Raw genomic sequence first — 24,477 nt, 5'->3', positions numbered from 1 at the left:
AGACCACGGTCTACCCTAAAATAGTAAAATTTTAATTTAAGCCCTTTATAATTTATGAAATTATAAATAAATAATGGTAAAATTACACTTTGACCTCACAAAAATAATAAAATTTGATTTAACCTTTTAAAATTTTAAAATATATAAACTATTAAAATAATAAAATTATATTTTATTATTATAAAATATATAATTTAATTCTGCGTCAAAAATTTTAAATTCCATCACTGCATATAAACCCGTGCACAAGATAAAAGAAACTAATTAAATTATAAAAATACCATAAATTTAACCAACTACATTTAATATAAGATTAGGATAAAAGATATTTCCACCACCATTAATTTATTACAACTATAAGACAAAAAGCATCATTATTAAAGTAAACGAATCATCCAAGTTCTTCCACACTACCCCAACACATACCCACCTTCTACCTCACCACCTTTTGCCACGTGGCTAAAATACATTTTCTTTAAGGTTATTATAACTTTTGGCTTTCAATCTAACAATGAAATATATATATATATTTCACTTCAATACTTAAATATAGTAAATAAATTTATTTTGATCCTTAGTAAATTAAAAAAATAAAGTAATTCGATTTAAATAAAAATTTTCGAATAATTCAATAGTTATTTTATAAATTTTTAAAGTTAAGTGACTTAAATCGTAAATCTATTAATAGTTTAGTGATCTTTAGTGACTTAATCGTAAACCTATTAATAGTTTAGTGATCTTTAGTTAGTTTAACCTATATTTTGTGTTTTTTATACCTTAGCTAAATAATTAAGTCCATTTTGATCCTGAACTTAAAAAAATATATATAATTTGATGGCATGATACTCTAAAATTGCATCATATTATCACTTGAAAATAGTTTACCTAATAGCATTGTACAACCTGAAAGTGCCATTTCATCAAATTGTTACATATTTCCAGATTTAGGGACCAAAATAAACTTAGATACTAATTTTAGGTACTAAATGAACATGCTTCCCAAGTATAAGGGCCAAAAATTGCATTAATCCAATTCTTTACCACCCTCCACAACATTGTATAGAAAAACTTTCAACTACTGTTCTTCGCACACTTTTATTTATTTAAATTACAGTATTATTACATTACATGTGATGTTACTTGCAAAAAAGAAAAAACTGAAAACTCCTTTTCCTTTTCATCCATGTTTCAAGCAAAGAACAAGTCTGCCATATGTCTTAATCAAAGTACCTTAAACGACGTCTCGTCGGTGCTGTCGCCGTCGATAATAAGGTGTCTCAGCGATATATCGGAGATGGACACGGTTCATCTCAGTGTCGATCTAGTGTCGGCGGCGAGACGAATTGTTGGGTTCTTGAGAAGTGTTAATGAATGTCAGTGGCTTCATCAGAGACCAACTATTATTGAAGCAATAAGGAGGTCAGCTTTTTTTTTTTTTAATTTTTTTTTGCTAATTGAAGAGAAGTAATATGATCAGATGTTTGAGGTTGAATACTTGAATGTGATGATGGGAGTTATTATTATTATTTTTGATTATTTGGTTATAGGTATGATGAGGTATGGATGCCATTGATTTCTAATCTGACGGTGGTGGGGTCAACGCCTCCTTTGGTTTTGCCACCTTTTGATGTTGAATGGGTTTGGTTTTGTCACACCTTGAATCCAGTAAGTTTTCACTGTTAATTCTGTTTGGTTGACGGGAAAATGCGAGAAAATGATTTACTTGAAACTTGAAAGAAGGAAAAAAAGAGACTTTTTTCTGTATTTTCTTTGACTCTTTTATGATTTTTAAATCAATGGTTTTACTTGTGTTTTTCACTTTAAACTCTGTTTGGTTGATAGGAAAGCTTGAATTTGACTTAAAGAGATGAAATTTGTTTGTTCATATTTTTTCAGGTTGGTTACAAGAAATATTGCGAGTCAAGGTTCTCAAAACTAATAGGAAAACCATCGATTTTCAATGAGGAAAATGAAGAATATGCATTGATGAGATGTAAAGAAATTTGGGTTCAAAGATATCCGGCTGAACCTTTTGAGAATGAAGTAGAATCAGATTCTCAAGACCCACCATTACTAAATGAAGATCTTTTCAATGAAGTTCAAAAGCACGAGCTTTTATACTCAAAATTTTCACAACCATATTTGTATGAGTTAGTGTATTTGATAGCTGCTAGACGAAGATACAAAGGATTTCTATATATGATCCAAAGATTTGGAGATGGGTGCTTTAGGTTTGTGCCTGCTTTGGATATTCTCCTAATGCTGCTTACACACCAGGTAGATTTTTCTTTTCAACAATTATCGTATTATTCGGATTTGGGTGAATATCTAATACGAGTATGATGAACAATGAAGCAGAGCTATCCAACAGCATATGCAGATGATTTGAAGGACATATGGGAAAACATGGGGAAGGTGGTGGGGTTATGGGAGACAGTGCAAGAAAAAGAAGTGGAAGAAACAAATAAGATCTGGGAAAGAACCTTCGATGAACCTTATGAAAAAGCTGGAGGTGAGATAGCTATGGCCAAGCGACCAATCTATTGGGAGATTTCAGATGTTGATGTCAACACTAAATATAAGTCCATGATCCCAAGATTCCTACTTGAGGTAATTTAGTATCTTACTGGGGTATTCAAATATGTGTCAAAAACGGGTACTTATAGATTGATTTAGTGCCATAACAATGCAGGTATGCATTTTTGTGAGGCTCAATGCTCGGATGAAGGCAACAAATGGGGACATGAAACACAATTTCCTCCGTCTCCGGATGGTAAGATGTCACAGGGAGTTGAAGCTTGATAAATCGATCCCCGATTTTTCGTATGATTCATGGCAGAAAGCTTGGCATTTGTACTGCGAGTTTGGAACTCGAGGATTGATTGTTGAGTTTCGTGGCCGTGGCGGTCACTGCTTCAAAGGAAGTAAATTGGTGAACTCAATGTCATTTTCTTGGAATGATTTGCTAAGGGCACCTTCTATTACTTTGACAAAAGAAATTGATCAAGTACGAGTTGTTGCTTCTGTAACTCCCCCAGTTCAAGCACCATACCTATTGAAATGTGTCCCGGATAGAGTTACTGATGATTCTGGAGCAATGATATCCGATGTGATCCTGAAATTAAACAATTACCGGCCCCAGAAAGGTCGTTGGTTGTCTCGCACGGTTCTAGACCATGCTGGGAGAGAGTGTTTTGTTGTTAGAATAAGGTATGTTTTATCATATCCGGATAAAATAAAGCAAATTTGTTCTGTCTATTTGATGCAAATTTTTGAATGCTGTGTGGCAGAGTGGGAGAAGGCTTTTGGAGAAGAGGAGCTGAAACTCCTTCTGCCGTTAATCGGGAGGATCGAATAATTGAGATTCGTGAAGGTTCTTGGTCTTATGTTGCCGGCTCTATCGGTAGAGCTCCCGGTATGTTTCTTCATCCGATTTTGTAGTATGCTCAACAAAGAAGCATGTTAGTTGTTGATTCTCTTTCGTTAACATCGATGACTCAGACTTTTCCAGTGACTTATGGACTTTTTTTCATTCTGCGGAATCTAATTTAAGCATTTGTTGCTGTTATTGTTGCCATCTAGTACAGAGAAAGTTGTAGGAACAGCAACACCGAAGGAATCTCAGGATCAGTGGCAAGCAGCATGGCAGTTTTCAACAGGAGATGACTTACTGATAAATTGCGGATCTTCGACATCGAGTTCCAGCCTAAGTTTTAGCCTGAAAAGTAGAGAATCATCGGATTCATTTGTAAGTTCCAACTTTTAGTTTCTTTGAACACCTGAGATGTTCATAGTTTAAATTAGCATTATTTTGTAGGTGATGTTGTTGAGGGGCAGGAAAATGCAATATCAAAATAAAGAAACCGAAAGCAAAGTAGCGGAAGACGAAAAGGAAGATGATGATGGATTCGTGACTCTCGTAAGGTTTACTGAAGAGAATCCGACAGGAAGAGCAACAGCACTGCTTAATTGGAGGCTGTTAGTGGTAGAATTATCGCCAGAAGAAGATGCCATTTTGGTCCTTCTACTTTGTATCTCGATATTACGTACGGTATCAGAGATGACCAAGGAAGATGCCGGGGGTTTATTGGTAAGACAGAGGATGAAGGAAGCGAAGCTCGGCGCTAGAGACTGGGGATCCATCGTACTCCATCCTTCTTCACTATCCTCATCCAATACTTCACCTTATCTACAACCTTGGTATTGGAATGCTAGCCAAGTAATGGCACAACATGAAGATACCGGTAACACAAGGAAACCGGCACCGGTTGAGGGCGGTGATATGTTGTACAGGCGAGGGATCATTACATAAGAAATACTTGAGAAAGGATTTTAATACCCTTTTCTTTAATTTTTTTTTTATTATTTGCAGATACTACCATTAAAATATAACATGAGTTATAAAATTATAGTAATTAATTAAATTGAATCCAGGAAAAACCGATGCATTGAATTCCCAAGGTTTTTAATGAACTTCTTAACTAATTAATACTTTCGTATGTATATATAGGTGTAATATAGAAGCTTGTTTCATCATCAAGCTCTTAATCTTCATGGCCATGGAAATGAAGGTTTCAGCCCTTTGTATCATATTTCTTCTCACCATTCTCTTCTCTGAATCTGTCGCTAGCTTTCCTTCTTCATCCTTTAACACAGACTCCATTTGCAAACACACCCCACATGCAGATTTCTGCAAATACCTTTTTTCTTCTAACAAGCTGTTCAACACCCTCGACTATGGCAGGGTCTCGATCCATCATTCCTTGTTGAATGCTCGTACTTTCCTCGATTCAATCAATCAGCATTTCCTCGCACACCCTCTGAATTCGACGTCAGAACAAGCCCTTGAGGATTGCCGGTTTCTAGCCGATCAGAATGTTGATTTCTTGTCACAAATATCAGACAGAATCAATTCTTCTACCGACAGTTTAGACAGCGTCGAGGCTGATGATTTGCACGCTTTGCTTAGCGCTGCTTTGACTAACGTAGAAACATGTCTCGAAGCACTCGAATCGACACCGTCAGCATCGAGAATTAAGGACCGGTTTTTACAATCTAATGGAACAAAGAGCTTCAGTGTTTCTCTTGCAGTTTCAAAGCATTGGGTTCATAGCTCGACCAAACCAGAAAGAAACCATGTTTTTCACAAGTTGACTGTTGATACCTACACTCCTTTATCTGTGTTTATGTCTTCTAACGATAAACAAACAATTTATGAATATGCAACAGGGAAAAGGGATGTTAAGACATTAACAAATGGGAAAATTACAGTGAAACAAGTAGTGATGGTAAGTCATAATGGAGATGGCCAATTCAAAACCATCAACGATGCCATCACAGCCATGCCGAACGTTACCGGTGACAGCAACGAATACTATGTGATTTACATACCTACCGGTGTCTACGAAGAGTACATTTCGATACCAAAGTATAAACAGAACTTGGTTTTGGTAGGCGGTCTCAGCACCAACCCCACGATAATCTCCGGAAATCGCAGCGTTGGCGGTGGCTCAACCACATTCAGTTCAGCAACACTCGGTAAAAATCATAATTTAGCTTTTAAAATTTTCACATTTTATTGACTCATATGTAATGTATAACTTCTCTGTACCTGCAGCTGTCTTTGGGAAGAAATTTATTGCAGTGGACATAACATTTCGAAACACAGCTGGACCGAGCAAGTACCAAGCCGTCGCTGTCCTAAACGGAGCCGATCAATCCATATTTAATAGATGCACGTTCGAGGGATACCGGAATACCTTATACGTCCACTCTTTCAGACAATTCTACGTAAACTGCCATATATTAGGCACCGTTGATTTCATATTCGGCAATGCGGCCGCTGTGATACAAGAATCTTACATACACGCTCGAATACCGTTGCCAACACAAGACGATGTCATCACTGCTCAAGGAAGGACTGATCCGAGCCAAAACACGGGCATATCGATCATAAGTTCCTTCATTAGAGCCAATGATGATTTAATCTCAAACATGGGATTTACGAAAATATATTTGGGAAGACCATGGAAGGAGTATTCGAGGACGGTTTATATGAGTAGTAGCTTGGATGGATTGGTTGCAGATGAGGGTTGGAAAAAAAGGGATGGAGATTTTGGACTAAGTACAGTTTATTTTGGGGAATACGATAACTATGGTTTAGGAAGAGATACGGGTGATAGAGTGGATTGGCCTGGCTTCCATAATATGACTAAAACTGAAGCTCTTAACTTCACTGTTGCAAGATTCATTCGAGGTAATAAATGGTTGCCTGCAACTGGTGTTCATTATTTTGGGGGCTTACGTGATTGAAACCTTTTTGCTTTAACTAGGGAATTCATGTTAATAAATGATGAGTTGGGTGCCTAAAAATAAAGAGTTATTTTGTTTTATAAATGAAAATAAATAGTTAATTAGTTAGTTGACTCTCTTACATTGTTTTTCTTGAACTTTTTTTAATCTTGAATTATCATTCAATGAATAACTTCAAAAATCTTATAATTGACTAATATTGATAAATATATCATGGAAGTTATTATATTTTCTTCTCTTTATTTTAAAATAAGTAAAATAATTCATGTATATTAAATTAAAGAACAAATTAATTATTTTTCTTAAAATTTCACTCATTTATACTGTTAAAAATTACATTTGTTGACAGAATAACCAAATAATGATACGTGACATGTCACGTGTACCTTCTGCTGACGAACAGAGTAATTTTTAACAGTAAAAAAGAATGAAAATTTTAATAAAATGACTAGTTTGCTCTTTGATATAATGTAAAAAAACTGATTTGCCTATTTTTTGAATATTGGGGACAAAATACAGTATGACTTCTAATATTAGAATGACAGTTCCAATAATTTAAAACCTTACATAGTGTTTTACTAATGCAATTAGTTCAAATTTAAATCCTATAATAAGCATATTTTTATTGGTTTTTAAATAAAAATTAAATTATTCTTGAATAATATTACTTATTTTAATTATGAAAAGAAAGTTTTATAGTGTTTTTAATTGAGTTAGTCACCTAGTTAAAGTATGACACTAACTTAGTAAAACACTAAATAAATAATATATATAATTGATAGAAGTAATAAAGTACGCATAATAAAAAGTGAGATGCATATCATAAATATTTACCCATCCGTCTTATAAAGTTTGAGGCTAAACTTTCATTCTTAACACGTTTTTGGTTTGATGATAATCAGTGTTTTCAAAATTAGCTTGTATTGACCGGTCAGATTAGTTAGATCGAGAATTGAGTGATATACTAGTTTAGAATTTAAAAAAACAGTTAAATTATGTTAAAAATCGATTCAACTGAATTTTTTAAAAAAAAATATTATATTTTTAGTAATTTATTTAATTTGAAATGCTGACAACCATTTATACGATATTTGAATTCTGAATGAAAAGTTTTGATAATTACCTCCAGCTGTTAACCTGGTATAACTAAAAGAATCTTAGTTTACACCATAATTATCTCAAAATAAATTAAAGTGCAAGAGCGATTCACGATTGATGACTTTGTTATGCTAAGTTTAAGATAGCTTTATTTAGATGGCATATGGTTTAGGAGCAAAAACAAATAAAAAAATAGGTAAAATTATTATAAAATTGTTAGGAGTTAGATAGTATTTTATTTATATTTAAAAATAAGTAAATTAGTCCTTATATATTATATCAAAAAGTAAATCGGTCAATCTATTAAAATTTTTATCCATTTATGCCATGCTATGTCACATATCACTGTCTGGTAATTCTATCAACTATGTCAGATTTTAACAATACAAATAGATGAAACTTTTAACAGGAAAAATTAATTTTTTATTTTATTTTATTTTATAAAAAATTACCAATAAAAATAGGAACAATTCTGTAACTAAAAAATCATTGGAGTTTGCGAAGTGGTAGGGGAACCTCAAGTTATAATACTAAAAATAACCAAAATCCAATATATAAAAGGCAAGGCTTCATCTCCAATGGAAGCATGATCTTTTAAGTAAGAGTCATCAAAAAAGAGAAAAAGCCAACCACACTTCGGAGGGGCTTCATTACCTTCGAAGGAGTTGGCAATTGAATTTGTTGCCCCTCCAATTTTTTTTTCATTTTTAATAAAAAAATTTACGATTATGTCGAGCTCGGATGATGCTGAGAGGAAGAAGCGGATCGCTATAATTGTGGTCTCCTCTTTCCTCTTAGTGGCCGTGGTGGTGGCGGTGACGGTCGGGGTTAGCATCCAAGAAGAGGAGAGCGACTACGACGACAGAACCACAGATGGGAATAAACACGCTCAGGTTACTTCCTCCAAGAAGGCTATCAAAATGATTTGTCAACCAACCACTTTCAAGAGAACATGTGAAGAGCAGCTCCAACAAGAAGCTGGGAACAAGACGGATGTTAAAGACCTAATTCAAGCGGCGTTTAAGGCAGCCATAAAGTACGTGGAGCAAGCTCAGGCGAATTCCACCCTTTTGAGGGATCTGGAGAAAGATGAAGGGACTAGAAGTGCTTTAGATGCCTGCAAGATTTTGTTGAATTCTACCATGAGCGAATTTAATAAGTCACTTGAACTTGTTGACAAGATAGAAGTTAATACAGTGAATAAATTGTTGGGTGATATGAAGATTTGGTTGAGTGCTACCATTAGTAACCAACAAGCTTGTTTAGATGGGTTCGAAAAAACCAAATCAAAAACAGAAGCTGGGGAGAAAATGAAGAAGTTCTTGAACATCACGATGCAACTCAGTAGGAATGGTCTTGCCATCGCCTGTGAGTTATCGGAGCAACTTCAACAGTTGGAGCTTGCCGGAATGTTTGAACGTCGCCGTCTTCTCCAAGACGAAGATGGACTTCCGGTTATTGGCCATTCTGATTGGACTTCCTTTTTAGAACGAAACAAGGAATGGAATCGTCGCCGTCTTCTTCAAGACGAAGATGGACTTCCGGTTATTGGCCATTCCGACTGGACATCCTTTTTAGAACGAAACAAGGAATGGAATCGTCGTCGTCTTCTTCAAGACGAAGATAGACTTCCGGTTATTGGCCATTCCGATTGGACATCCTTTTTAGAACGAAACAAGGAATGGAATCGTCGCCGTCTTCTCCAAGACGAAGATGGACTTCCGGTTGTCGGCCATTCCGATTGGACATCCTTTTTAGAACGAAACAAAGAATGGAATCGTCGTCGTCTTCTCCAAGACGAAGATAGACTTCCGGTTATTGGCCATTCCGATTGGACATCATTTTTAGAACGGAACAAGGAATGGAACCGCCGCCGGATGCTCCAAGAAAGCGAAGACCTCTCCGTTATTGGGCACATGGACATTGATCTCGAAATTCCAGCAGGAGCTAGGAGATTGATGTCGACTGATTTGAAGCCTGATCTTATTGTTGCCCAGGACGGTAGTGGAGACTGTAAAACCCTTAATGAAGCCAAACAAAGAATCCCTCCTGGATCCACTAAGCCTTTCGTCATTTATGTCAAGGCCGGAGTTTACGCTGAGAATATTGATTTCACCTCCGATTTGACCCATGTTGCACTGGTTGGAGATGGTAAAGAAAAAACCAAAATCACTAGTAATATCAGTACTGGTCCCGATGGAAAACCCACTACCTACTTCACTGCTACCGTCGGTAATTATTATAAATTTATAGACTACTACAATCCTATCTCTATTTATATATGTATATATATATATATCTATATTGTAATTGTGGTTGCATATGTTGTGTTGCTTGCAGGTGTTGATGGAGACCACTTTTTTGCCAAGAACATTGCGTTCGAAAACTCAGCCGGGCCATTGAAAGCACAAGCAGTGGCGTTAAGGTTACAGTCAGATTTTGGAGTGTTCTACAACTGCTCGATAGATGGTTACCAAGACACACTATACGTATTCAGCAAACGCCAATTCTTCCGTGAATGCACCATTTCTGGAACAATCGATTTCGTATTCGGCGATTCAGCGGCGGTCTTTCAAAAATGCAAATTCCTTGTCCGAAAGCCACAGTCAGGACAACAAAACGTTGTTACGGCACAAAAAAGATTAGACCATAACCAGCCCACAGCTTTTGTGATCATGGACAGTGAAATCATCCCAGATGCTGAGCTTGCACCAGTGAAGAACGAATTCCCAGCATTCCTTGGTCGTCCATGGGGTAAGCTATCCAAAGCTATCATTATGCAAACTTACATTGACGATATGGTACACCCCGAAGGTTGGACTAGTTGGGATCCCAAAGAACCGACAAATCTTTGCCAATACGCCGAGTTCAATAACACTGGCCCTGGTGCTTCCACTTCCCTTCGTGTTAAATGGGCTGGAGTTAGGTTGCTTAACGAGGCAGAGGCCATTAACTACACTCCACCCAAGTTCTTTGACATCGGTGATGCTTGGATTAAGGAGTCCGGAGTCCCTTACACCTCAAATCTTTCCACTGGTAAAACTGAAGACAAAGGGTTGATCCCTACGTCCCTAGATGTTCCCGCTAGTAAATCCGAAAACAATGGGTTCATCCCTACCTCCCCAGATGTTCCCGCTAGTAAACCTGAAAACAATGGGTTCATCCCTACCTCCCCAGATGTTCCCGCTAGTAAACCCGAAAACAGTGGGCTCATCCCTACCTCTCCAGATGTTCCCGCTAGTAAACCCGAAAACAGTGAGGTGATCCCTACCTCCCCAAATGTTCCCGTTAGTAAACCCGAAAACAATGGGTTCATCCCTACCTCCCCAGATGTTTCCGTTAGTAAACCCGAAAACAGTGGGTTGATCCCTATCTCTCCAGATCTTTCCGCTAGTAAACCTGAAAACAATGGGGTGGTCTCTATCTCCCCAAATCTTTCCGCTAGTAAAGCCGCACACAAAGGGGAGATAAAGCTGAAGAAACATAAACACAAGAAAAAGAAGCACCATGGGAAAGGGAAGAAGCACCATGGAAAAGGGAAGAAGCACCATAGGAAAGGGAAGAAGAAAGGGAAGAAATCCAAGAAGCACCATGGAAAAGTTGAGGCGAAATCAATAATCCAAGCTTAACTTCTAAATTATATTATCCATTTCTATAATATTTTTTTTATATATTATATATTAAATTACTAATGCAGCAAAGTTATCAGCTCCTTACAAGAACAATTATCTCATTTTGTTTTTTGTTTTTGGTTGATATATAAATTAATTAATTAAAATAATTTGGTAGATAAAAGATCAACCTTTCTATGATCTTTTTCTATTTAATTCATTCTTTTTAATTCAGGCTTCCAATTTCTAAAGCATTATTTTATTCATTAAATATCTTTCACAAAGGATTGTAAATTATAATACTTCAATAAGTGGCACTCAAAATTTTTTATTTAGTTTTATAATTTATAAAATTTTAAATCAATAATAATAAAATTATATTTTAATCATCTTAAAAATAATAAAAAATTATTTAATTATTTAAAAATATAAAGATATAAACTATTAAAATAATAAAATTATATTTTTATTATTGTAAAACATACAACCTAATTCTAACCTCCTAAATTTTCTCGCTCCGCCACTTACTTCAATATACTACCATTAGGTAATTCAACTTTGCTTTTTCAATTAAAAAATTTTGATGTTAAATTTAATTAGGGTAAAATTAGGTGAAAATTAAGGAAATGAAGTACGGCTTGCACAAACATTTTAAAAAATAATTTTTTTTGAACCAAAAGTTAGAAATTTTATTGCCCCCAAACTCTAATACTATATAAAACCCTTCACCTTAATTATCATCTTTTTCCTTTCAATTTCGTCCATCTTTTCTAATTTTCATTCTCAATCTCTTTTCTCTTGATTTTCTAATCTCTAAACCTCTAAAAAATCCAAATATTTTTCTTTGAAGTTACAAATTATTAGTAATTTCTTCCTTTTTATTTTCATATTTAAAAGATCTTAAGTAATATAAGGTAATTTATTTTATTTTCATAGTTTTTATGTTAAATAAATTGTTAATTTAGAGAAAATCTAATAATATTATAAATTTTTAGTTTATTTTATTTTTAAATTAATTAATCATATTTAATATGATAAACTTACAAAATTTAAAAATATCAACGCCATTGATTCGTTTGGATCATCAATACATAGCCGCCTCCTAATTACAAATGATAAAAAAGTATTATCATATTTTTGTTTTAGTTAATATCATTGTTAAGTTGTTAATAATTATTATATATATTCTTTTAAATTTTTTGTTTATATCTTGTTAATATTATTTATTTTATTTTTAATATCATTATTAAGTTGATAGTAATTATTGTATTTTTAAATTTATTATGTTTATATAATTACGGCAAAGATCGAATTATTGAAATATATATACACAATTTAAGTTCAAAAACATCATGTGTTATGAAACAGTACTTGAATAAGGCGAGATTCGTACACATATTCTGTATGCTCGATGGGACTAAATTGGAGCTCGCATTTATCAGTACCTTAAAGAGGTGGAAAATTGAAACACATACATTATCTTTTGTGTGGTGAGTGTACAGTTAAGTATGTAGGGTGGAGGTTCATACGCCGTAAAATCTGGTTGGGTTCCTTCAACATTGTCTAAACCTATACTATCAGATTCACTCCTTTCTGGTTCGATAGGAACTATGTTTGATTTAGAAAATAATGCAATTTTCAAACCGTTGGGCCTAGACTCCTTGATTATATATGTCATTATCAGTTTCAACTTCTTTTTCGTTATCAACTCAAGTTGTTGAATCATGTATTGGATTGGATGTCCCTTCACTAGTGCAGGTGGTTGGCATGGCTGTGTAACTTGATGCATACCCCCGTAAGTGTTTCTAGCATAGGGCATCGACATTTCGATGTTCAAATCAAAGGCACTCATAGAATGTCGTATTAGAATCTTTGCTTTCTGTTTACCAGCTAACCCTGAATGTATGCCAAAATTGCAATCAAAGCCTAAAACCGAGGAATGTTTTTCCATTGATGATTTCAACGTTTCTTGATATAAGCTTTACAATAAGGCCGTGAAACTACCGCACAACAGTGTAGTTGGACCTTCTACTTCTTGTTCCTGAAATAAATTAATTGAAACTATGTCAAACTCGAACCACATTTCTCTATATCGACAAACTTAACATATAACTCTAATATATATATTAAGTAAACATACATTTCAATTACCTTACTATCATAACTAATTTTATTTTTCATGTTAATCTATGATTTTGATGTCTAACAATCCAAAGTGTTTGCTTTTGAAATCTAAAGTTGAAGTCTTGGCAATTACATCTTCTTCCTCAATTTGTTATGTACTTTTTATCATTAAAATATAAAATTATTTTAATCTTACGTTAGTGTAATTGGAATTCTCTATATATATAATATATAAAATATATGAATTAATAACTTGAAAGATTTTTTCTTTATTATTATTCAAAGAGATGATTTATATTACTTCAATTCACTTCCATCGGTGTAAGTAAATTTTTTGTTGTTGTAATTTTTGTTGAGAGAGACTAATTTATTTATTTTCAAAATTGATAAGGACTAAAGAGTATTTATATTAATTTGTTGTTCAAATTAATTGAATCGTAAAATACAACTCGAATAAGTAAACTCGAAATTCAAATTTTTGTTGAATTGAATCGAGTTTTGCTCACACCTAATTTTTTATTTATTAAGTTGGAGCAATTTTAATAAAAACATTTGTACATTAAAAAAAAAATCTAAAGGGTTTGAAATTTTGGCCTATTCCCAATTTTCGAACTTGGAAATTTGAGTTTAATCGCAATAAGATTCAAAGCAGGAGCGAAATTGACATTACAAATTTATCATCCAATCCAGTAAGAACACTACACCATCTTCATGCTCACTGAATTCCAAAACCCCACAAAGGGAAAATTTCCCTGAATTTTAACATTCTCACTGAATGTCAAAACCACAATTTCAAGTAGTTATGAATCTCAAATTGTAAAGACAAGGGAATTTGATTTTCCATTATAAGTTCAAGAGCCATGCTGGGTGTAATAATTCTATTTCCAACTTCTAAATCAGTGTTTTGTGTAGACAATAAGAGAGATGATAATCTCGTTTGAACAAAGGGTGATTATCAAAACAATCTATCTGAAATTGATGGTCATTAAAGCAATCTTTGTCGTCATCATCATCATCATCTTCTTCTTTTAAAAGACTAATATTATCATTGTCTTCGATTTCTTCTGAAAAATCATCTATATTAATAGTAATATTATCTAAGGATCTTTCAAATTAATATAGAGAAATTTGATAAAGATTATCGGGGTGATTTGGATGATGAAATGTTTCCATTATTTGCTTCCATTGTAGCAGGTCAAAAACATTATTTTTGTAGAGAGATTTAAAAAGTTAAACTTGATTCTAGAGGGTTTATATGCTTAAAAAGTCGAAAGAATATGAATGCAAGGAGAAGAAGATTTTCCAAATCATAGTAGGAAGGTGATTATCATGTGATAGGTAGGGCAAAGTGAAATTGATAACTTACTTATTGTACAAGGACTAAACTGGAATTAAGCCAAAAAGAAATTAATGGAGAAAATTTAAAAAATAAAACAAAGGGGAAAGCTTTGCCGATTGCCCTTTGCCTCCTAAAAGTCTTCTAAATCTGATAACCCTGAAAAATCTTCTCTTTTTCTTTTTTTGTTTTTTGGTGCGTCAATGGCGGCCTCGTCGTCCTCAGCCACGTCGTACTCTTCCTCGGATTCCTTGTCTGACACGTCATCCTCACACGCCAAAAGACGTCGTCATCGCTCTAACCGCCGCGACAGAGACAGAGATTCTCTCAAGATCCGAAAGAAGAGTCGTTCGCTCGGTAAACGACGACGGAAGAAGCATCGCCGTCATTCTTCCGATTCTTACTCTTCTTCCGATTCTGATTCCTCCAGGTAAAAAAGAATAAAAATATATATTATTAACATTATTTGTTATTAATTGCTGTTTCGGGTTAGCTGTTATATCTACGAACTAAGATAGTTGGAATTTTCTTGAGGAACCTTTTCGTAGTTTTAAACTATATATTTTCGTGTTAAGATGGTAATGAATTGTTTACTTTCGTTTCTAACTTTAATTTTGACGGGTTAAGGTAAGATTAGGAGAGGCTTAAACCTTGAAAACTAATCCAAGTTATGGCTTCTCTTGTATATCTAATGTGGGTGATCATGAATCAAAGGATAGAATTGCCTATGCTTATTGCCATCGAATGGAATTTGTTTATAGTACATTGGATTGATTTGTCCAACATGTATTTTATTCCAATGGAATTGAAAGTATTTGAATTAGCCAAAAAAAATTGAAAACATTTGGAGTTTCCAAGTGAAGCACCTTTTATTGGGCAATTCTGGGCAAGAACAAGCCGCCATTCTTTTTAAAGATTTTGTTTAATCACCTTTTATGCTATACATGGATGTTTGTAAAATTATATGAAACTGTTGTTTCTTTATTAGTTTGCCTGCTACTAACCTTCACACAGATAGGTTTCTTGATATTCTAAGACTGCTTAATTATAGCAGGAGTAACAGTTCTTTGGATAGCGACAATGAGTCCAGTCATTCAAAGAGGCACAAGAAAAGTGGAAGGCAAAAGAAGGTGAGTTTTTGGTGCTCCATTTGTGCTTCTTGTTTTAATGCAGTCACCTATAGGGCTCACTTTGTTACTGTTTTGACTTTAGTCAAAGGAAAAGGAACGGAGCAAGAGTTATCGACATAGACTTCAGAAGAACAAACTTAAAGAGGTTGGCCACTATTCACTATGTTTGCATCCATACATCTTTCCCTCCACAAAGTGTATAATTATGCATGGTATATCTAAGTTGTGATTCTTCAAACTGTTGCTTTTCTGGTGGTTTGGTTTGTTTTCCTTGCATATCCATCTGGTGGGACTGTGCTGAAGTTTTTAATATTTTGGTTCATTAGTTTATTCTTATGGATATTGATTTGAAATTTCCAGTATTAATTTACCTTTGAGAATGCTTATAATATGTTTGCCTGTTCTATGGATTGGCTCTTCGAAATTGGAGCTGGGGTCTGTGACATGATGACTGGGTGCAATTGACTTGGATTATTGTTCTGGGTCTGGTTTGTCCTGGCAATTGGAGTTATATATAGAAGCAGCAGGATGAACGAAGTAGCAGTCCTGTGCAGCTTTCTAAGGTCCTTTGCTGTCTAGTGGTTCATGATATTTTCCCCTGTCCCCGGCTCTCTCTCTCTATGGCCCATACTAACCTTCATATGCTTTATACAGTTTCTTGGGCGTGACAAGGATGATGGTACCCGTCGCAGTGCGGTCTCTGGCAAAAAGGTAACCCAATCTTTCTGCGGATGCAGAAAGGATTTGTTTGTAGTCTCAATGTAACGTGCAGATATAATGATACAGGCACTCATGGTAATTCATACTCTACTATTGTTCTTGTTATATCATTCTAGATTCTCTTGAAACTCGACAAGTCAAAGGAAGATAAAGCGGCTGAGAGTAAAAGAAATGAGTTGTTGAAGTTCTTAAATGCTAGTTTCGATTGACTTGGTGGAGCCCAAATTTCAAACTGCATCATGAATGTAAGATCAGCGGAACTATTATTTTGGAGAACATGTTATCATGTTATCATGCTTCGAAGTCACACTGAAAGGTTGAATTTTCCTCGGTCCTGAGGGAATGTATGCTTGAAGCCTTGTGATAAAAACGGTCAATTCATCAGATTTTGGTGTGTTGTATTTTATGGGTTTGATGTTTTCTTTCATATTTGAGATGTTTATTTGATGGTTGATCATAGGTTATAGTTTTTGTCAGTCTTGAAAAAACAAGATTCAATTGTCTGGTCTCTTTCTTTTATATTTGATGGTTGATTATAGGTTATAGTTTTTTTTCAGTGTAGAATTTTAATCGGAACCCAGTAGTTTTTGTGGTCGAGAAATGATTGTATGAAATTAAGGATATTATTTTTTTTAATAGTTTTATGTTACATTAGCAATTTCATTCTCAATTTCATGATTTTTATTTGGATTTGATATTTTTAGGGATGACAATTCTAAAATTTAAGATGAAAATACCGATGTGATATTAAATTATTTGAAAAGAGTTATAGGTGATGCGGCGTCATTGTTTCATACATAAACATACAATGCTTTCTCTTTTATGGTTTGACGATGAATAAGAAATTGGTACAAAGTATAAGGTTGGGTTTATTTTTTGCATGTAAATAGCCACAATTTGGATTTGGTATTTGAGGTTCTTACCTTTTATTAAGACCATATTATTAAGTGAAATATATGTTCTTTTAATTAATTACAATTACGTATTTAATATAATAACGTTTTAAATATTTGTATTTTAATTGAATAAATTGATTTAATAGCTACAATTAGTTGAATTCATGAATCATGATTCGTAGGTCACATTGGTTTATGAAAATGTACATTTTTTTCTTTCAAATTCTTGAAATGTGGGAAGAAAATATTCAAATTCACTAGTAATAATAAATTTATTTATTTTAAAAAATGATATTTATGGTTTTACTTCTATTATTTAAATTTTCCTTTTCTTACTATGCTAATTTTTTTTCATTTTTTATCTTTGTATCTATATTTTCTTTTTTATATTTTCCCCTTTTTATTAAATATAATGTAAATAAAAAATATTATTACTTCAAATTAGAATCAGTGACAAGTTATTGTTTGCAAAAATATATTTTTCAGTTACCTCAAATATATAATGGATTAATTGAGCCAAAAAAATATAAAATTGATTGATGAATTAAAAAATTGTTAATGGATTAATTTTCCATAATAAATTTTTAAAAAGAAGGATAAATAAGAAGTTGGCAACGAGGGTATTATCGTCATTGAAATTGTATCGCTGTATCTATTTAAACGCGGTCAGTCCGTCAGATCCAGGCCATTGAAGTAGGGTTTTCACAAAATCTGTTGAGAATCTCGGCGCCGCTATCCAAGTTCACTACATAATTCGATTTTTTATTTTGAAAATTGATTAATGTTTATTGGTCGCACATGGTTCTTCCTGGGAATCCACTGTCGCAGTGAATGGTTCTTAGGATTTTATCTGTGCGTAAAGCGATGCTTTAAGTTGATCCTTTCTGCTTGAGCTTTCTCCCTGTTTATTTTTTCCATGGAGATGTGCTCCAATGTTACTGGATTACATATTTCTCTTTGAAAAATAAGTTGTTTTATTTATTTTAGTTTCTTGGTTTCTGGAGTTACTGAAATTATTTTCCAGGGAAAATGGAATATTGTTATCAAAATACCCAACCAATATGCTTGGAAATGCCAGAAAGTATAAACAGATAAAGAAGCAAAGTAGGGGAAGATTGATGGCCATTAAAAGACTCATAGCTCAAAACTCCACCTGATTGTGTGATGTTTTGAGCTCATTTTGAGGTAAATGAAGTCGGCAGCTTTTGACGTATAGAAGGACTGAACTGTTAATCTTTAACGCAATTTATAGGGTTTTACGCGGTGGTAAAGCATCATCAAAGACATGGATTATGGTGCTTTACTGCAACAATCATTTATACAGAATGTTATTCAACTTCAATCGGATGGATTGATGAATCGATAACTGGTTGATTCATTGGTCTAAAAAAGATATCGAATTCCTTTTCCATGACACTGTTCAAAATTGCTTTTGAATTGGGGATTGGACCCAGGTGTTTTCGACCAAAAGAACCGGAGCTGTTTTTTTTGCCCAACTAGAACCAGTTGAATCGGCCCAAAAACCACCAAATTTGCGTTTATTAAATTCTTTGAGTAACTTCTAAATTTTGTTCGAACAAATTATTTTTTAGTCTAATTTTTAACCCAAAAACTCCAATGATCCAATATGAATGAAAATGATTAAAATACTAGAAAATTATAAATTAAAATTATTAGGTACATGAAAAATATTAAATTTTAATTCGTCACATGCTAGAATTTTATTTTGGCAAATCACAGTTTTAGGCTCCTAAATCAGCTTTACTTTTATAAAGTGTATATTTACAAGGCATCAAACTTAACAAAAGTAAACTCTAATGCAAAGTAGCATCCATCAAACAAAGAAGCTACAGGAAAGCATTGCATACTAGATGTTTGAGTAAATTAAAATTTCATATTTCATATATAAATTTCATTCTTATCCCTAAATTACTTGTTTGTGTTTAGGTTTTTTTTTTTGAACTTTTTTATATTTATTCCATTTTTACATTTTTTTGAATTTTAGATTATTTCATTGAGAAGTTAGATTATTTCAGAAAAATCATTTTAGGTTCAAATAATTAGAGGTTAAAATCAACTCTACGTTTGAGTCTAATTAAACAGATTCTTGTGCTTTTTAAAGATCAAATAAAATTGGATCAAATTTGCATTCAAATAGATGAACTCAAAATTTGAATCAAAATTGAATGCATAAACATGCTCCACTTTATACCATAAATAAGAAAGATGTTCACACCAGAAGTGAACAATCCATGCACACGTAACAAAAGCCAGTAAGCATCTGCAGGAGAAACCCTAAATCCAGTAAGCAAGATTTGTTTGCAGTAATAAAATGGCAGACAGGACTCATTATCAACTACAAAGCCTATGCTTAAACCCTAAATCCCTTGCTATTCCTTCTTCCTCTAGCCCTCTAGAGCTTCCTCCCCTTTGATCGCACATAAGGCTTATAAAGGCTGTGAGGCACACCCGGTGCTGGACCAAAGTGTTTAACTGCTTCACGAGCGTTCTTTGGACCTCGCAGTAGCACCTGCAGTTCCATCCAAAGTAATTTAAATAAATCCAGACCCCTTTTTCTTCTTTCACAAGACATGATATAAGCCAAAGGATCGGCTTTATGGGAAACATTTGACAATGCATAACTTATTTCATTTCCAGTCAAAGGGTGTATTTGATTTCTCTGTATACCGAGAAACATTCGGTATGAGAAAAGTTAAACTAATCCGGACTACATTTCAAAAGAAGGAATAAATACATTAAACTTAATCAAGTTATATTGAAAATAGCATCAATATCCTTAACTAGTAAACTTAACAAACTAGTACTTCACATTGTAAACAGAAATCATCGATTTAACGTTTTTAATAGTGCATGGAAGTAAAACCGGCATTTCAACTCCTAAGAGTTTCAATAAATGAACAAATAAGCAATAAAAATTTCAAAAAAATAGGACTCAAAAATGTCAACTGAATCAACATACATACATTTGAACTAACTAATGTAGCATAAAAACTCGAAACAAAATGCAAGAGAAGGATCGATACCGTGTTCTGACCCAAAGGAGCCCTCAAAGCAAGCTGATCAAAACTCAAGCATTCCCCACCAGCCTTCTCAATCCTAGCTCTAGCAGTCTCCGTAAACCTAAGAGCTGTAACCTTCAAAGCTGGAACCTCATAAACCCATAAACCCTAATATCATCTGTCACAGTCCCCACTACAACACCAATCTTATCCTCCTACAATTTATTTATGTACAAAAAGGTATTAAACCCCAAACCAACAATAATTTAAAGATCCTGAAAAACCCAGAACCACAAATAAAATACCTTTCCCTTCATGAATTGAATAAGCCTAGACAGAGATAGTGGAGGCTTGTTAACTTTGCTCATAAACAAGCGTTTCAATATCACAGTATTGAATTTGCTCCCAGTTCTTCTTACAAGGAAACGATAAAGCTATAACCGAAAACAAAAATCAGATCATTTATTCCAAAAGAAAGAGTAAACATTTTTTTATACAGAGAGTGGAAGATAAAAGGTAAGACCTTGACGAGAAGTTTAAGGTAAATATCATCGGATTTGGGAGCTGTCCTTTTGGACTTCTTGCTCTTACCTCCTGCAACCAAATCAATCCCCTGTTAATGAAAAGACGAAGAAAACAAGAGAAATATTAGAACTTGTTTTTTTTCATGTTTTTAAGTAAAAAAGATGAAACTTGGAAAAGAGGGAAAGAGACCATTGCTCGAGCTTTCACGGTGGTGGTGAAGTGGAAGAAGCGCCGGGTCTGACTGAGTACCAAGGGTTAGGGTTTTTGAATTTGTATTTTGTGAAATTGGGTAATTAGGTAGAGTTGGGTTTATTGATTTGGATCATGGTCCTTCATTGATAAATGGGCTTTCTTTTATTAGGGGATTCAAGATTCATAGATCTGATATCCGGCCCAATTTCAGGTTTTGGTGGACTATTGATTTAGAAAAGGTTAAAATTGCCATAAGTCTCTCTACTCTTCATAAATTTAGAATTTAGTCCTTATATTTTTCAGATTTCAAAATTTAAGTCCAATCATTAGTAGTTGAACCTGAATTTTTTTTTTCTAAACTTGTTAACGTGACATTTTGAATACTTTGAACCAATGTAACTAAAAAAAATGATATTGTAATGAACCTGATTTTTAACAAAATAATTTTAACAATGTTAATAGTTGGATTTGATTTTTGAAATAAAAAAGTAGAGGAATTAAATTCATAAAATTAAAAGGTTTTAGAAATAATTTGATAAGTTTTAAAATAGAGAAATAGGGTTTAGTGCCATTTATTTTATTTTCCTTTCAAGAAATAAAAAGAGTTTTGGTGGTTCTCTAATTTTAGACACAATTTTTGGGACAAGGTGAATTCAATGACAGAGTCAAAAAAAATTTTCGAGGGTCTAAACTATATTGTATATTTTTGTAATAGTAAAATGTAATTTCACCATTTTAATAATTTATCTATTTATAATTTTAAAAGATTAAATCAAATTTTATTATTTTTGGAGGGTCAAAGTGTAATTTTACCATTACTAATTTAAAATTTTATATATTATAAAGAGTTTAAATGAAAAAAATTCCATTTTAGGGGAGCACGAGCCTTTGCCACCCCTAACTCCGCCACTGGAATTGAGTTTTGGAAATTCCACTTCTAAGATAATAAATTGTTGTAAAATTTAAATGTATCCAAGGTCCCAAACTATGAAAGATTTAGATTATAAATTTGATGTCTGGTTTGTTTGTTAGTATAATTTAAACCTAAAATTAAAAAGATGAATAAAAATTCTTATAAAAATAAAGGAAACTGAAATTTATGTTTAAAATTAAAATATAAATTTATCAATTATCATATAATTTAATAAAGTAGAGATTTTTTTCAAGAATTTAGAGATAGAATTCATTCTTGTGGTTCTGGATTTTTATATTTTTTGTGGTATAGTTATGGTTTTAATTTGAGTGAAAAAAGATGAAATAAACGGCATGGGAAGGTTCCTTCTTGAGGTTCCTTCGGCTGAACATAATAGTACTTTTCAAGCTCCAAAATGAAACAGATACTCTTTAATGCTACACTGTTTTGCAGAATCTTGTTGATGAAGGAAAATACTTGGCCAGTTTCCTCTTTGTCTACATGTCTTCAAGTACTGTTTTCTTGATTGAAAAAGAACACCGCATAGCTTGGATTGCAAGATTTCTATATATGTAAACACATGTAGAACAGCAATGGAAGAAACAAGGGAAGGAAGTGAAAAGAGAAGTTGAGAAAAATGGGTTGTTTCTTCATACGTTCACCAAAATTTCTCTTCTTTTACCTTTTAATTGTTCAATCTTTTGTCTCAGAGACAATCTCCTTTGAAGACAATAAGCCAACAGCCTATGAAGTTCTCAGGGATTTCAACTTCCCTGCTGGTCTTCTCCCAGCAGGTGTTACTGGCTATGATCTAGACCCTATAACAGGTGAATTCTCAGCTTTCTTGAATGGTACTTGTACCTTTACTCTTGAAAGGACTTATAAATTGAGATACAAGAATACCATTAGAGGGTATATTTCAAATGGGAAGCTTGCAAGATTGGAAGGTATAAGTGTGAAGTTCCTTTTCTTCTGGGTTAATGTTGTTGAAGTGTCAAGGAATGGGGATGAGCTTGAATTCTCAGTAGGGATTGCTGGTGCTGGTTTTCCTATGGATAGTTTTGAAGACAGCCCTCAGTGTGAATGTAAGCTTATATGCAATGATCAGAAAGTGAGGAAGATTAGGGAAATCCCTTTTGTTTCTGCTTGATTAGAACCTAAGTTTGAAATGAGGGGATAATTTGATGTATTGAACTCTGTCACATGAATTTTATTGGTGTTCATGCTCAATGGAATGAATGAATGAATGATGGCTTATTTTGTTAAATATTTTGCTTTTTGATGTTTGCTTATAATTTTGCTTGATTTGTTCTTCAGGTTTGTTTGTTCATAATGTTTATTAACTCCATTGTTTTAACATCATGATTACATCTAACCATGCACACAGAAAGGGTTTTCCCCCCTTCAATTATGATGTTAATGCAGGCTGGTTACTTCTAAAGTTTAGTATAGCTATGTCATAAAATGGGATGGCACTGTGAAATATGAGAGAGCCACTACTTATGAAGGTTGGGGGATAATCAAATAGTTAGAATTTTAGCAGAATGGGATTATGTTCTTCTTGCCTTCATTTACCATTTGTCCTGGAAGGTATTTACAGGGAGCGGGAAGGTTAGCTATAGCCTATGGGTCCTCTTTTTGGTCCTTAGATACCAGGGTAGTTTGGCAAGTGTCAGCTCAGAATGTTGTAGGACTTGAACGACTTAACAAGAGGATGATGGATGTGTGCGAGGGGTTTTCCTTAGATCAAGAGGGTCTCGGGGGAATCGTATGGACTTTTTAACGTGTTGAGATTCGAAGTTTCACTCAAAATTTAAGAAGTTTTGGGTAAAAATATTAAGTTCAAAAAATAAAGTTGGACAAAAAAATTAAACTCATTTAAAATATGGGACGGACTCAAGTGTTAACATTCAAGGCTTGAACTTGGTCCAGCCCGGCTTGTTTTTAGGTTTATAATACTTTATATAATGTTATTTTTATATATTATGTAATTTAGAACACATTAAAAATATACCATACTAAATATATAATATATCTCTAATGAAAACATTAAAATAATTTTAAGATGCTTATATAAAAGAATTCAATAAATAAAAGTGTATAAAATTATTAAATATTTAAATAATATAATATAAATATTTTTAAAAAAATATGGATAGACTTAAAATGGGCTTCTGTTAGTCTTTTGCACGGATTTAGACAAAATTTTAGATATATTTCAGGCTAAATCAAACTTAGACAAGCATAAAATATTTTAATATAATACATATATTTATCTTCAACTTATTTGATAAAAAATAGATAAATGTCAAATTTATATATAATTTTTCATCATAAAATGGTGCTAATTCAATAGTGTTATTAGTGATTTATGGAAATTGAATCAAATCAAAATTTCATATATAAAATCGCACAAAATCAAAGTTTATGTATGACATTGTACATTAAATCAAACTTCATGTACAGTTTTGATATTTATCCCATATAACAATAAAGTCCAATTGGTAAATTTGTTAATTAAATTTATAATGTCAAAGTTTAATAGTGTTATAATTGCAGTTTAATTATTAAATCAGACTAAATCACTGGGATTAAAAGTA

General features: G+C 33.3%; 6 protein-coding genes across 10 annotated transcripts; 5 read left to right on the top strand and 1 right to left on the bottom strand.

Annotated features, from left to right (window-relative positions):
* Nucleotides 1–1,068: 1,068 nt before the first annotated feature.
* LOC108468930 (uncharacterized) lies at nucleotides 1,069–4,440 on the top strand. Of its 2 annotated transcripts, XM_017769798.2 has the most exons (8): nucleotides 1,071–1,419; nucleotides 1,548–1,665; nucleotides 1,897–2,277; nucleotides 2,359–2,610; nucleotides 2,693–3,210; nucleotides 3,291–3,415; nucleotides 3,588–3,748; nucleotides 3,818–4,440. In XM_017769798.2, exons 1-8 carry the CDS (start codon nucleotides 1,184–1,186, stop codon nucleotides 4,310–4,312), a joined length of 2,286 nt encoding a protein of 761 aa, XP_017625287.1. In that variant the 5' UTR covers nucleotides 1,071–1,183; the 3' UTR covers nucleotides 4,313–4,440. The 2 variants fall into 2 exon arrangements, with proteins under 2 accessions (XP_052887525.1, XP_017625287.1); XM_053031565.1 differs by lacking the exon at nucleotides 3,818–4,440 and having other exon boundaries at nucleotides 1,069–1,419; nucleotides 3,583–3,721.
* Nucleotides 4,441–4,559: 119 nt separating this feature from the next.
* On the top strand, nucleotides 4,560–6,425 carry LOC108468630 (pectinesterase-like). Its single transcript, XM_017769508.2, has 2 exons — nucleotides 4,560–5,538; nucleotides 5,618–6,425. The coding sequence occupies exons 1-2, from the start codon at nucleotides 4,560–4,562 to the stop codon at nucleotides 6,310–6,312; spliced, it is 1,674 nt and encodes a 557-aa protein (XP_017624997.1). The 3' UTR covers nucleotides 6,313–6,425.
* Nucleotides 6,426–7,953: 1,528 nt separating this feature from the next.
* LOC128296520 (probable pectinesterase/pectinesterase inhibitor 21) lies at nucleotides 7,954–11,135 on the top strand. The gene is made up of 2 exons (XM_053031804.1): nucleotides 7,954–9,642; nucleotides 9,751–11,135. The coding sequence occupies exons 1-2, from the start codon at nucleotides 8,139–8,141 to the stop codon at nucleotides 11,037–11,039; spliced, it is 2,793 nt and encodes a 930-aa protein (XP_052887764.1). The 5' UTR covers nucleotides 7,954–8,138; the 3' UTR covers nucleotides 11,040–11,135.
* Nucleotides 11,136–14,564: 3,429 nt separating this feature from the next.
* Nucleotides 14,565–17,001, top strand: LOC108469960 (uncharacterized). Of its 4 annotated transcripts, none has more exons than XM_017771097.2 (6): nucleotides 14,565–14,911; nucleotides 15,533–15,611; nucleotides 15,694–15,756; nucleotides 16,130–16,174; nucleotides 16,266–16,322; nucleotides 16,448–17,001. In XM_017771097.2, exons 1-6 carry the CDS (start codon nucleotides 14,685–14,687, stop codon nucleotides 16,538–16,540), a joined length of 564 nt encoding a protein of 187 aa, XP_017626586.1. In that variant the 5' UTR covers nucleotides 14,565–14,684; the 3' UTR covers nucleotides 16,541–17,001. The 4 variants fall into 4 exon arrangements, with proteins under 4 accessions (XP_017626586.1, XP_052887739.1, XP_052887740.1 ...); XM_017771098.2 differs by having other exon boundaries at nucleotides 14,571–14,911; nucleotides 15,536–15,611; XM_053031779.1 differs by lacking the exon at nucleotides 16,130–16,174 and having other exon boundaries at nucleotides 14,566–14,911.
* Nucleotides 17,002–19,397: 2,396 nt separating this feature from the next.
* Nucleotides 19,398–21,071, bottom strand: LOC108469962 (60S ribosomal protein L18-2). The gene is given in 6 exon segments (XM_017771100.2): nucleotides 19,398–19,757; nucleotides 20,272–20,412; nucleotides 20,415–20,462; nucleotides 20,553–20,681; nucleotides 20,771–20,841; nucleotides 20,962–21,071. Coding segments are annotated over 4 exon segments (411 nt in total). The 5' UTR covers nucleotides 20,616–20,681; nucleotides 20,771–20,841; nucleotides 20,962–21,071; the 3' UTR covers nucleotides 19,398–19,598.
* A 1,128-nt stretch (nucleotides 21,072–22,199) lies between these two features.
* Nucleotides 22,200–23,144, top strand: LOC108469961 (uncharacterized). Its single transcript, XM_017771099.2, has one exon. It carries the CDS (start codon nucleotides 22,515–22,517, stop codon nucleotides 23,025–23,027), a length of 513 nt encoding a protein of 170 aa, XP_017626588.1. The 5' UTR covers nucleotides 22,200–22,514; the 3' UTR covers nucleotides 23,028–23,144.
* The last annotated feature ends 1,333 nt before the right edge of the window (nucleotides 23,145–24,477 follow it).

Source organism: Gossypium arboreum, chromosome 8 (genome assembly GCF_025698485.1).
Source record: "Gossypium arboreum isolate Shixiya-1 chromosome 8, ASM2569848v2, whole genome shotgun sequence".
Classification (NCBI taxonomy): Eukaryota; Viridiplantae; Streptophyta; class Magnoliopsida; order Malvales; family Malvaceae; genus Gossypium; species Gossypium arboreum.
Note: the sequence above shows the minus strand (reverse complement) of the source record. Positions and strands in the feature narration are given on the sequence as shown.